Here is a 13,723-nt window from a genome sequence, read left to right on the forward strand (position 1 = left end):
TATTCATACCACCATTTAATCTCCAAGGAAATGAGTGTTAAAAGGAATAACTTCAAAATGAAACAGCTGTAGCAAAACTAAAACAAGTTTGAACCTTAAAAGACAAATGAAATGAATGTTAGTTTCTATTTCTGTTTTGTTAATGATACAAAATTATTGTTGCCCTTTACTTTGTAATGTACTTAAATCATAAAATATCAAATGCAAGGATTATTATTATAAAGGAGTATATTCATTATACCTTAAATTTTGCATGTCCTATATATAGGTTTTTTTTAAAAATCGGTTTTAGGCAAAGGAAGTATGATACATTTTGAAATTGGAAATTGCTAGTGATATCAAAAAGGGGCTTTTAAATATAAATATATAAAATATTCTCTTTCAGCTAATACAGAAATTAACACATTGTTCAAGACACTTATCTTCAGAGAAGGTTTTTTNAACAGGACAGTTGTTAAAATAATAACTCTTACATTTGCAATAGGGCCTTTCATGTCGGGAGGATGTCTCAAAGCACTTCACAGGATATACTGGAAAGCGTAATGACTGTATTTTGTGGATAAATTATTCTGTGTTCACCACATAAGATGAATACTTATGGTTTCCTTGTTCGTTTTCCAACAGGCACTTTACAGAATTTTTACGGAGTCATCATATTTGTAAATACCAGATTGAAGTGTTGACCAGTGGTGTTGTTTACCTATCTGATATTCTTTTTAATGAGTCGGCGCTCTTCTACTTCTCTGAGGTAAGATATAACACACTTTGCCGAGACATTAATTCCTTTACTGCCGGGAGTTCGGCTGGCCATTTGCTAGTAAACAGAGTAGATTTGGTGGATTATCTTGAATTAGAACGCTATTTGTGGTGTAAAATAGCTTACATTTCGCAAGTACTCCCAAATTTAGTCTTTGGTTTCCCCTCCATCCTCTCACTTTGACTTTTCCTGCCAAGATATCAAGTGGATATTCAGGCCTCTTGACAACGTCACTAACAGGCGACTGCAGAAGTGGGCTGGAGGCAGTTTTGCCTTTTTTCTGTTGGCCATGCCTTTGCCACTCGACTGAGATCCATCGAGAATCCATGTAGTGTGAATGTCACTGCTTTAGCAATAGTACAAGATACCCAGCCTGCGAGCACAGAGCCCAAGTCACTTCAACGGGAATCAAGTGGGCAGTTTGCAAATGAGAAACCACCTTAAACAAAAGTAAATATGAATAGATTTTGTCAGTTGCTCTCTCCATTTTAATGCTCTTCCATTCCTGACCTTGTGTCTAACTCTAATTTTCAGCTTTCCGCTTATCTTTACTTCTTTTCTTGACTTTGTTTACTTATTGTTGAACTTCCACTGCATACACTAACCATATTTTGAAGGTGGGGACGATTTTTTAAAGGTTTTTTTTAGTGGCTGAAATTGGCTACGGATGCAGGTTTTGCAGCTGAAGATTCACAGAGCTGTATCATAAAAATTGAGTTTCATGTATAACCTGGAAGCAGAGTTTACAAACAAACATACACTTAGATGTCCTTCATAGGGTGTACTTGGATGAAAAAACTCATGTGGTAATTGAAAGGTTAATGCAGGAAATGATTCAAGTATCTGAACCAGAGAACAAAATGAATAATATAGTTGCATTTTGCGTAAAACCAGGATGAGAAAATCAAATGAGACTATTATGTGCCAAACTCAATTTCAGCAATACTTTCTTAATGCTTGAAGACATTGACGTATGGGAGACACTGAGACCCAATATAGCAAATAATGACTCAAAAGTATTCAAAGGCAATTAAATTGCTGATTTAGGGTGAGATGGTTATGGGAAGTGAAACGATGAAAGCTGGTTCATCATTCAGAGTCTGATTGATTCATCAAGATAACCGCGATTGACCTTGTTTCATTTCTATATTTTACGTAGTTCTAACTACTTGACCTTGCTGGGTCATTTGAGAACAGTTTTTTTTAAAAAAAATAACGGTGACAAATGTCTCTGATGAGACTGCGAGGTTTTCCTTTCTGATTCTGATTCTTTTCAGGAAGGTTTGAAGAGCTTTTACATGACCCACATGGTTGTATTTCCAACTATTCACCATTTGGACTTTGTTTTGTCAAATCACTTTGTATTTTTCTGCATCTTGCATGCTTTTGCTATGAAAAACATCAGCAGCGTGCTAAGGTTGTGCATAATATACTTTTATTGTAGTACAGATCACACCTTTCAGCTGCACAATTGGACATGTTGTAAAGGTGCCTTTCGTTTCTTACGCTGTGAAATTCCTGTTTTATTAATAATTCATGAAAATTGTTGTTCTACTTCGTAAAGATTGAAAACATAAGCTTGAGGTTTTTTGAAAAGGTTAATGGATATTTATTGATCACTTAAGCATAGCACATGAAGTGGCTTTGCTTTTTCTAAACCTGACAACCTGATCGATAGCAAGCAATAAGAAACCACTAAAACCTGTGATTAGTCCTGAGTCTCTGGGCTGAGAGATGCAAATATAAACTTTAAATGGAATTGGCAAACCATTTCAACAACAGCTATAAAGAACCAAGTAAATAATCTCTTTGGGGAATTCAACTTCAGCTGCGATCTTGCTATAGCAATTTCAGAAGATGTTCTCAAAGGAAATCATCTTTGCCTGCCTCTTCTCTTCCCAACCCCCACACCCCACGCCTTCCCAACAAGGAGCAGATGAAAAGTATTCTGAGTGAAGCGTAAAAACCCAAATGAAAAGTGGGGAGCGATAAAACCACTTTAAAGAAACTTACAGCACAAAAAAGGCCGTTCGGACCACCATGTCTGTGCTGACTCTTTGAAAAGAAATCCTTTCAGTCCCAGTTATCCTTGCAATAAAATATAACTTTACATTTATATAACGCTGTCGTTCACATTGGGAGGATATCCCAAAGCGCTTATCGTCTCTGGAGATAATGCAGGAAACAGTAAAGTATTTCTCCAATTCTTAAAATAATTGGCAATACTGGCAGAAATTCTCTTACATCCTCTTCGGGGTGATGGGGGGGGTGAGGGTGGTGGTCACATTCATATTAATCGGATGTTGTACAGTAATGGATGTTCAAATATTACTGCATCTCTACTTGGCAGCAGAATGTCACAGTCAAGCTAATCCTCTATGGGATTCTTCCTACTCAGCTCCTGTTAACCCTGCAAAGCCCCAATGGGTAGGGCGATCCTAGCTGGACAAGTAGTCGGAAGCCTGTCAGACAGTACTCTCAATGGCAAGCTATGCAATCTTAGCTGGTTAAATTCCAGCAGTTACCCCAAAACACAGTCTAGGGTATCCAATCCTTGGCTCTTGCCAACCTGCACTAATACTCCCCATAATTTTGTAAGCAAATGCTTGCCTCTTATTATTTATCATCTTATTTAGGTATTTTAAGTGTGGTGATGGGTTCATGCACGCTTTAGACATCCATCCAGTTGACTAAAAGAAAAGGCTTTCCTGGCACACGGGAGTAGTTTTGATAGTACATTCCTGCCGATTAGTTTGCAGAGATTACTTTATATTTGTGATGCATCGCACACGTTTTATCTGTGAACAAAGTAGAAAATAAACCCAATTCTGGCAAATGTGAAGCGTTTTGGATTGCCAGTTATGTCAGCTGTGCTAAAATGAGATTTTACGTAAATCTGTTTTGATACCTAGGAGTATCTACATCAGTATCTCTACACTATGTTTAGGGGGTACGTTTACAGTAATACAGCACATCCTGTGTTGTCGGACCTTAGATCTTTAGTGTCCCTGTGTAATCCACTGAAGTGAGGTGAATGTTTCTGTCACTGTACTGTGTGACATCCCTTCAGCTTCGCACAAGTCATGCAACAGCAACCAATTCAAAGCTACATATTTAAACTTTCATTCTGACATCCAGCTGGAACTTTCAATTAAGCTTCATTTTTAAAGATTGGCAAAACTGTCAGGAAATTCATTCACTTAATAATCCTTGTGTTTTTTTTAATAATGCCTTTCACACTGGAAAAACGTCTTAAAGCGCTTCACAGGATGTAAAGTGCAGTGACTGCATATTTTCTAGGCAAACTGTTGTAAGTGCGGAGGCTGAGCGACACCACTAGTTCAGCTGAGCAATTAGCTTTCCGTTGTGCCTTGACTTCTCTGTGTTGAGCAATTCTAAAATGACCCTTTTTTTGTACAACTGTGTTGGTTTGATCTGATCTTGCCTACAGTTACTGCTGTGTGTTCTGACCTCTTTCCTCTCTGTAGTATATGGAGAAAGAAGAAGCTATAAACGTCCTGCAATTTTGGTTGGCTGCAGACAACTTCCAATCTCAGCTCGCTGCTAAGAATGGGCAATACGATGGTCAAGAAGCCCAAAATGACGCCATGATCTTGTACGACAAGTAAGTGAAATAAATCAACCAAAAGTGGTCTTTAAGGTTGTGAACAATTTAGCATTGTGTTTTATTAAGCAGCTTTTCTGAAGTTAGTTCGATACTAGCTGATATCAGTCGACTAAAATATTAAAATTCAAGAAACGTATTAAAAATGATTGTTCCCTAGCGTTTACACCTGCAGTTTTGTTACATCTCATAGTTTTTCACATCTGGGCCTGCTAAATTATTCCATTTTAGTAGCAGGTGTTGCCACTGAACAGATCTCCAGTGCTGCTTCTTTAATGGCTGTACTTTTGTTGTAGGTACTTTTCACTGCAAGCCACAAACCCACTAGGATTTGATGATTCTGTCAGATTGGAAATCGAGTCGAATATCTGCAGGGAAGGTGGACCGTTGCCTGATTGCTTCACTACTCCATTAAGGCAAGCCTGGACGACAATGGAAAAAGTACGTAGGCTTGCTTAAGCTGATGGTTACTGTTGTTGATCCAGATTTAGAGTAAAACATTGTCTGGTCTATTCCTAATATGCTGCATTCCTTTTTTTTGCGCCCTATTGTAGCTGGGCTATGAAAATATTTATGACAGGGAGGTTAATGTGCATCCTGCCTGCACTGAAGCAGTCTTCCAAGTCCCATTGAAATAAATCTTTCCCTACACCCCCTCCCCCCCCCCCCCCCCACCACCACCACCCTCATTTGTGTAGTATTATGTGTAAGACATCAATAACACTAGCACTTGGGCTACAACAGCATATGTTTAAGAGTCCATGGTGCAATTTTACAAGCAAGGCGTTTAATCACAATTCTGGGAGATTTGTCTCATTTTGTTATGGAAAACAATATTACTTTCACGGTTCGCTTGTCCACAGATAACCAGCGTGAGTGAGCTAAAATGTTTTCCTTAACCTATCTGTGTAAATAGAATTGGTGTACGAGACTTCAAAGGTTCAATGAGTTTCTCTTCTACTGAATGCTTAATAGAAGTTGGGCAAATAGAAATCTAAAAATGTTAAACATTAGAAATTCTGGAGGAGTCTGGAAAAGGGGGACTTGGCTGAATGCTCTGCAACACAAGAAGAATTCTGGAACCTTTCACTTTATGTTACAATCCTAAATATCAAAGCAAAGTTACTTCTTTTTTTGTCTGCTGCAAATACATAATACAATAATAAATTGGTCACTTCAATCCACGACTGTTTGTGGGACACTGCTCTGCGCAATTGGCTGCTGCGTTTCGCCCACAAAATATACAATCAAATTCACTTTACAGCGTATTCTGTGAAGCACTTACAGACGTCTCCAAGACGCAATAAGGCGCTACATTAAATGCAAGGATTATTATTAGTTTTACAGCTAAGCTTGTTCTTTTCATATGTTTCAGGTTTACTTACCTGGTTTCCTGTCTAGTAATCTATATTATAAATACTTGAACGATCTTATCCATTCGGTGCGAAGTGATGAATTTACTGGAGCCAATGCATCCTATCCTGGCCAACGGCCAAGCAGCCCTCATGAACATGACTCCATTTCAGGCAGCTCTGATGGTACTGTGGTACAGGTAAAGACTCTTGTAGATCAGCAGGTGACAAGTCAACACAACACAGCTCATATTTTAGACAGAAACCCATTAGCAGTGGTTATTGCAGCAAAAACAACAGTCACTACCCTTTACAGTATATTCTGTGAAGCGCTTTGAGACGTGATTAAGGTGCTATATCAAATGCAAGGATTGTTATTTTTATTCACTTTACACTATATTCAGTGAAGCGCTTTGAGACGTCTCAAAGACGTGATAAGGCGCTATACCAAATGCAAGGATTATTATTATGTTATTACATATAACAAATAACCAGTTTAATATTCTTACATTTAATAGTTTGTTGAAAAATCACTTCAAAGTCGTTGGCGCTTTTAGAGTTGATACAGTACATTGATCTAGAATCAGATGCGTGTTGTTCTTGCTTGGGGGGAAAATTACTGACCCTTGTAATTTGTAGGCCTACATTGGCAATCCATTCTCTTTTAGATGTAAAATAGAGGTTCCCAATTTTATTCCGATAAGGTCCACTTGCCTTGTTCAGCATGGGATGAAAAGAATTTAATTTAAACGAATTGATTTAGATTGTCCCAAATCAGCTGTTGGCAAATGTGCAGTGTGCAAAGCTGCACCAGAATCAATATGACACTCCTCAGTGGGGGATAACATAAGTTTACATCAAAGAAATGTTATACTGGGCAAATGATTGGAGGTTTGCTCTGTTCTGAGCTGAAGCGGACACATTTTTGATGTACTGAATTGGATACGTGAATGCAAAGGCATTGTACGCATCAATCAGCATTGTAAGTTGTCACCTTGTTTCAAGGAAAATGCAAGCAAAGCTATGTTTTTTTTAAAATTCTCCCTACCCCCACTTAACCGCCAATGTTTTTTTTTAATAGCCAGGTGTCAAAAAGGCCACCGTAAAAATCCTGAAAAACTTTGACGAAGCAATAATAGTGGATGCCGCGAGTCTAGACCCAGAATCTTTATATCAAAGAAACTTTGCAGGGTAAGTCATTGTAACTGCTGGTCAGAATTTGTTAGTCACAATGCTACTTCACCTGTGTGGCACAAAAGTGACCGACTGTGGAAGGATAATACAGAATTGTGCGTAAAGAAGCATTGGGGCATAATTCAAATCATTAAAACGTTGATTTGATGTCCAGTCATTGAACAAAGTTGCAAAGTTTTGTTTAGAACATAAGAATTTTCTATAAGTCAGAAGACGAAGGTCCTACCAGTTTGCCTTCCATCGTCCTGGCTGTCACGCGCACTTGTCATGTCCCAAACCATATAAGAGTTTGTTCTTATTGATGAAATTCATCATATTCTAAACAATGCTGGGATTGATTAGAGTGTTTGTGTTCAGTAGTGCGAAAAGCATCATATATTTCTTCAAGGACCTACTGCGTAATGCTTTTATTTATAATATTTATAGTTTTGAGGAAGATGCGTCCTAAAATGTACAGTAAGTATTTAGTGTGAGCTTGTCAGTAAAAGCTTCAGGTAACAAACTGGATTTCTATTCAGTGTCTTTTAAATAGTTTGGAATTGGTCAAATATTATTTGCCTATGCAAGGGCTATTTCTGTGCAATTTGTACGTTTATCTCTTCCCCGACTTCCAACAAAGATAATTTTCTGTTACAGGCATATTGTCCCTTAATTTAATAATGACTCATTTTTCACAGAAGCCTGCAATATTACTTTATAAATGAAGTGCAAGCAGCCAACTTAACAGCACATTATTCGTTTTTTTTAAATAACATTTTTACTTTTGGATTTACTTTGCAGGAGAATGACATTTGGCAAGATAAATGAACTGGGCCAATTTATCAGAGAGTCTGAGCCAGAGCCAGACGTGAAGAAATCAAAAGGTAAGTTTTCAGCCAAGTCGTTCTACTTGAGGACTTTTCAATCTCAAAACAACGGCATTTAATGATAGCCGTTGAGGTCATACACTGCACACTCCTGCATTGAACTTCTGGGGAGGCTCTGCTATGAGAGCTTTGGTGAGAGGTGTATGTGAGTAATACATGGTTCTGTCCTCTGTTGTTCCCTCTCCCCCCCAACCCCCCTTATTTTGCTGGGGAGAGGACAAGCCTCTCCGCTCAACAGTATTGCCTGGACAGTCAGGGGAGCACGACAACAAGTTTACATTCGCATAGTGCTGGGCAGTCAGTGATCTGCACCCGAGCTGGTGGTTGGGATCAGGAGGGGTGAAGGGCGGGGAGGGTAGGGGTAGGTGGATGACCGAAGGCACAGTCGAAGAGGAGGGTCTTGAGACGGATCTTGAAGGAGGCAAGGGAGAGGGAGAGGATTCCCAGCTTTATCTGCACTTATTTAAAAATTGTACTGTAATATCTAATACCTTCAAAAAAATGTTTTAAAATAATAATTTGGTCACTCAATCCACAACTGTTTGTGGGACACTGCTATGCGCATTTGGCTGCCTCGTTTCTCCTACAAAATATACAGTCAATTCACTTTACAGTGTATTCGCGAAGCGCTTTGAGGCATCTCAAAGACGTGATAAGGCACTAAATCAAATGTAAAGATTAGTATTATATCAGATAATTGTGTGACGATGCCATGCTTTAAAACCTAAAAGAACATTTGTTTGTTTCACACAGGTTCCATGTTCTCACAGGCCATGAAGAAATGGGTGCAGGGAAATACAGACGAGGTAAAGTTTAGATTTCCTATTTCCTAGGCCCTCTCTCAAATCCTCCCACAAAACATCCATTATTTTTCATGGAAGTTATAGCTGGAGTTTTTGGTGTAAGTGATTAAAGTGTTGCAAAGTTATTTGCACAAAAACAGTCACTGCACTTAACCCGTGTAACTGTAAAGGTACTTTAAGTTGATTCAGTGTAACCAGGCATCATAAAAGTGCAAGTTCTTTCTCCTCATTCCTGCCCCTTGATTCATTGAGTGATTTTAAGTACCTTCCCCCTTCCATGAACGTTAACATTTAGCTAGTTCCATTAGACGCCAGCATTTGTGTCTTTTTTTAATACCCTGATCGTCCCGTTGATGTAAAAGCAAACTCTCCTGATTTATTGATGTGGATGTTATTTCGTCACCTGGCTCTTAATCCCGTGAATTTGTACTTTTGTCGTAATTGTCTCTTCGGCTTCAAGTGATTCAGTGCCAAGTGGACTTGATAGAGCCATTTTCTTATGATCTATTGTGAGTTTGGCACATAGTTCGATACCCAAGTGAGAGAGGGACATGATGTGAATCAAAAATACTCGGGTCACTCTGTACAATAGAGTTACATTGGGCTCCTAGGACTGGTTACGGTGTAGGATTTTGAAGTTGTTCGTGTTTTAGGCTCAGGAAGAAATGGCGTGGAAGATCGCTAAGATGATTGTTAATGACGTCATTCAGCAAGCACAAACTGAACCACTCAGTGTCAAGTCAACAAAGGTAATGTATTGGACCTGAACTGTTCTGTCTTGTTGACATGTATCACACGAAGAATGCTTGAAATAATTCATTGTGTTATTCGCAGTGGTCCAGAATGTAAAGGACACATTTATGATCATTTTCTCCTCAGGTGAGTGCTTATTATTCAGCTGTCAACAAAGTAAAGGAAATAATGCTGACCAAAACATTGAATAGAAAATGCATCATGCAATTCAATTGATGGTTTGGATTGTGTAGCAACCTGGAAATTGTGCACTGGTCTATCGGACAAAACATTGGCCGTGTTTCTACAAATGACGCTTCTGTGTCGAGGAATGATAATGAAGTCATTTATGCCTCCATATAGAAGCAAGTAGGACAGAATTGAATATGACACTAAGGTTTTGCGAGGCACTAGATAGAATTTGTGTTGCCCAGTTGCGTAGGAGGCCTGCAGGAACCTAACCCCATAAAGTTATTACAATAGATTAAAAAAAACTATTTCAAATGCAAACAACAGCAACAAAATTACATTTGTATAGCGCCTTTCACGTCGAGAGGACGTCCCAAGGCGCAAAGGTATAGGTTAGTGCCAAATTTGGAAACGGGAGGTGATCAGATGAGATGATCCTCGGAGAGCACTGATGTTCAACCCTTTTGTTTTAACTTTATCCTTGAAAACTCTGAATTGATGGAATTAAAAAAAATTGGAAAATTAGCGAATTGATGCAGCATTTGCCAAAAAGCTCCAGTAGGAATACAATTGAGCTGTTGTGTGGAACAAAGGAATGAATGTTTTCAAAATGTTATTCATTACTCCGTGCCATATCACATCCCTATATTTCGTAAGATTTAGCCATGATCTTTTCCTTAAGGAATGTGTTCTAAGCATTTTGTTCCATCGTCGTCATAAAGTACTGTACGTACATAAACAATGTTGTAATATAATAACCTGACACACAGCACAGGATATTCTGTTTGAAACAAAGTGTTATGGACCAGGTTATTTAAATTTATTTATTAGTTATTTAAACCGGTTTAAATTATTTAAATTATTCCATTGATGAGTTAGGTATGAGTTAAATAATTAATGAATTAAGTTATTTAAGCAGGTGTTGTCAGCTTCTATTTAAATGACGAGTGAAAGACTGACATAACTTCTTCCTCTATGGTCAATGTTAAAGTCTATTTTTTGCATCATTACACTGCATCTTTCTTAAAGTCGCTTGGGTTTGCTTGACCTCTGTTCCTTTGTCATTACCTCTTTGCATTACCACTGTATTTCGATGGTGTCACTGTTTCACACTAAAAATTGAGGACGGAATCAATGTGCACAACTCAGGGGAAGAAGTATTATTGCAATAACTGATTTAATATAGTGCCCTCACCCATGGACCCTCAAATATTACTGAGATGCATCTTAATAAAAGATCTAATTTAAAGGAACTTGTCTTTTATATTAATCAAAGTGAGATTATCAGCATTCCATGTTAGAGAAGTCAGGGAATCATTAATGAAGAGGATCAATGCTCATCGAACTTCAGACGGGCTATGAGACATTTGGGTTTGTGAAGCTGAATGCGTACCTAATTCGTACCTAACTCATCAATGGAATAATTTTCTTGCCCGTATTATAGTTTTTCACAAGATGTAGAGGATTCAAGTTCCTCTGAGCTTACGATGAAACTGAATTAAACTGGCATTGATATAGCGCAGTGGGTCTGCTAATCATAGCTGCTATGCCCCATACATGAGTTGCTTGTTCGGTTTTGCAGGGTAACTGAAAGCAATAACCACATTATTGTTTCTGAATGATGCATCAGATTTCAGAATTAGTGGGCATTGAGATCACGGTGAGCCATTAAAAAGCTCACAGCACTGATTTGCCTTCACTCAGCTCTGAACTTGTTAATGGGCCATTATGATCTCAGTGCCCACTAATGCAGAAATCTGATGCAAGTAATGGAAACGCATATATGTTTGTGTCTAATAATAATATTAATCCTTGCATTTGATATGCGCCTTACCACTATATCGTCCAGTCGTTTCAAAGTGCTTCACAGAGCATGCTGTAAAGTGAATTGACTGTATATAAGAACATAAGAAATGCTAGACGAATAAAAGACCAAGGTCATATTTTATGGGCGTATATTGTTTGACTTATTTGGCCTTCCAGTCCTGCAAGGCTGAAGTTTGTTGAACAGCAGATAGATCACTTTGTAAAATCTTGCCAACCTAGATGAATTAGGAATTTAGAGTCTGCATATTATACAGTGAGTGCGAAATAAAAAAAAAAGTGTGAAACCAGCAGGAAAGAAAGATCGTGCTCAGCAATTCTCTTTTTAATGTTTTTCAAGAGCTGCAGCTGTTCGCAGCAAAGTTAGTATTCTTGCTACAACTATTGTTTTGATATTGCAGCCATTTACCCCTACGCACATTCACTTGGCTGTGCCAAAGAGGTTTAAATATGCCACTGTTTATTATTTTTGGATATTGAATTCACTATGATCATCTCAGAGGACTGAGGGAAAGGGGAGATTACTGCTTTGTATTGTACAATAGATAATGTTGTCTATCCGAGTTGTTGGGATCAGGAATGCACTGCCTGAAAGGGAGTTGGAAGCAGATTCGATAACAACCTTCAAGCGAGAAGTGGATAGATATTTGGGGAGGACAAATTTGCAGAGCTATGGGGAGAGAGCGAGGGAGTGGGATTAATTTGGACAGCTCTTTAAAGAGCCGCACGGGCGCGATGGGCCGAATGGCCTCCTTCTGTGCTGTATAATTCTATTATTCTATGATATTGTTTTGAGTCTCCTCACCTAGGCTGCTCTAGTAATGCCACCAACATAAGGTAGCTGCTTCGGAGCGCATACAACAACAACAACAACAAGATTACATTTGTATAGCATAGGAGCCACTTGACTCGGGGAATATTGTACTAGCGAGTTATTACTACATACTGCCTTCTCCTTTAACTTGCAGTGGTTTTTAGTTTACTGTGTGTTACAAGGGAATGTGATATCCTGTATGTATTACTGAATATATTTGAGTTACAACAAGAGTTCTGCAAATTTTCCTTGTTTCGTTGCCTGAAACAGTTTACGAGCTTGAAGGTCTTATTGTGTGTTCTGTTTGCAGTTATGACCCATAAGAACAACCATCTTGTGCACTCTTCTCTCGAAGTGACTCCACTCTGCACCGAGCAGCGAACACCTCCTTTCAGTTAACACAGCCATGAAAAAGCACTGTACTTTATATGATCTGATCTTACTCCATTATTTGTATGAAGAAAACTATGCATTCCAGGATCTCCAGACTCAAATTGTGGGTTTTATTGATCTTGACGCTGGACCGGACGTGATGAAGGTTTTCGAGAAGATGCTGCATCAAGCAGAAAGCAAAAGGACTACAGGGCACTCTTTTTAAACCTGGATTCCGGTTGTATGGTTTCATAAGCATTGAAGTGATGATTATATAGATCTATATTGTGTTCCAAATGTCACTCCATTGATTTGTTCCTGTCTGTTTGTTCGTTTGATTGTCGGCCCTTACAAAATACCTTCTGGATATTTGTTGGAAAAANTTTAGCACAGAAGAAAAAAANTATATATATATAGAGAGAGAGATACATATATGATTTTTGTAAAAGGTTTGGAAAATCTCAGAGGGGTTTCTTGATAATATCTGATAAATGGAGGTACTGTATTTACGCAAAAGATGTTACCTAATTGTATTGAGATTGAGTATTATCACAGAAAGAGGCAAATAAAAGCTATGTCCACGTTTTTTGGTACTATGTACTATTTCTATGTTTTCTGATGGATATGTGTTCATGTACTTAATCCGAAATCATACCTATTTAATTGTGTTTGATTTAAAATACATATTATTGAAAACTGCTTTTGCTTCCTTCATTTTCTTCGTGGGGCAGAAGGTCGTCTTGCCTGTTGGTTGGTTAAGGATTGCAATGCATCTTCTCACTCCATCATTATTTCTGATCTGGTAAATACGTGTGCAGACTCTATTAAATGCCCACATTGCCTTATTAACTCTAAAGCCCGTCCATTGCTTTGCGGTCTGGGCAAGCCGAATATTCAAGTACAACAAGCCAGGGAGCGGAAATTAAAAATGCTATTTTAATTAATAACTCAAACCCGGTAACATAACTATCATCCTTATTACGCCTTATCACAAAGGATTATATTAATTGGATCTGATTTGCAAATGCACTTTAAAATCAGAGCTTGCCTCCTGCATTCTAGATACAACTTACAAATGGCATTTATTATTCTGTTAAGGTTTATCTGTCAAAGAATTATTCTAGTTTAGCCCGGGTTACTGATGAAGGCAAGATTAAATGTAAATACTGTATTTTTCCTGTGTAACACACGTGTA

The 13,723-nt window shown here is 38.2% G+C and overlaps 1 protein-coding gene across 2 annotated transcripts in view; it reads left to right on the plus strand.

The window, feature by feature from the left end:
• The window catches only part of akap10 (A kinase (PRKA) anchor protein 10), a 43,356-nt gene extending 30,129 nt beyond the window's left edge, over positions 1-13,227 (plus strand). Inside the window, exons 7-16 of one of the 2 annotated variants that reach the window (XM_042338658.1) lie at positions 625-748; positions 4,246-4,382; positions 4,679-4,823; positions 5,758-5,934; positions 6,816-6,925; positions 7,709-7,791; positions 8,548-8,600; positions 9,251-9,346; positions 9,432-9,476; positions 12,467-13,227. In XM_042338658.1, coding sequence (XP_042194592.1) covers positions 625-748; positions 4,246-4,382; positions 4,679-4,823; positions 5,758-5,934; positions 6,816-6,925; positions 7,709-7,791; positions 8,548-8,600; positions 9,251-9,346; positions 9,432-9,446 — 940 coding nt within the window. In that variant the 3' untranslated portion in view covers positions 9,447-9,476; positions 12,467-13,227. The remainder of the gene's footprint in view (positions 1-624; positions 749-4,245; positions 4,383-4,678; positions 4,824-5,757; positions 5,935-6,815; positions 6,926-7,708; positions 7,792-8,547; positions 8,601-9,250; positions 9,347-9,431; positions 9,477-12,466) is intronic. The other variant, XM_042338659.1, reaches the window with a different exon arrangement.
• Positions 13,228-13,723: the final 496 nt, after the last annotated feature.

The sequence above is a fragment of the Callorhinchus milii genome, unplaced genomic scaffold (genome assembly GCF_018977255.1).
Source record: "Callorhinchus milii isolate IMCB2004 unplaced genomic scaffold, IMCB_Cmil_1.0 Scaffold10, whole genome shotgun sequence".
Classification (NCBI taxonomy): domain Eukaryota; kingdom Metazoa; phylum Chordata; class Chondrichthyes; order Chimaeriformes; family Callorhinchidae; genus Callorhinchus; species Callorhinchus milii.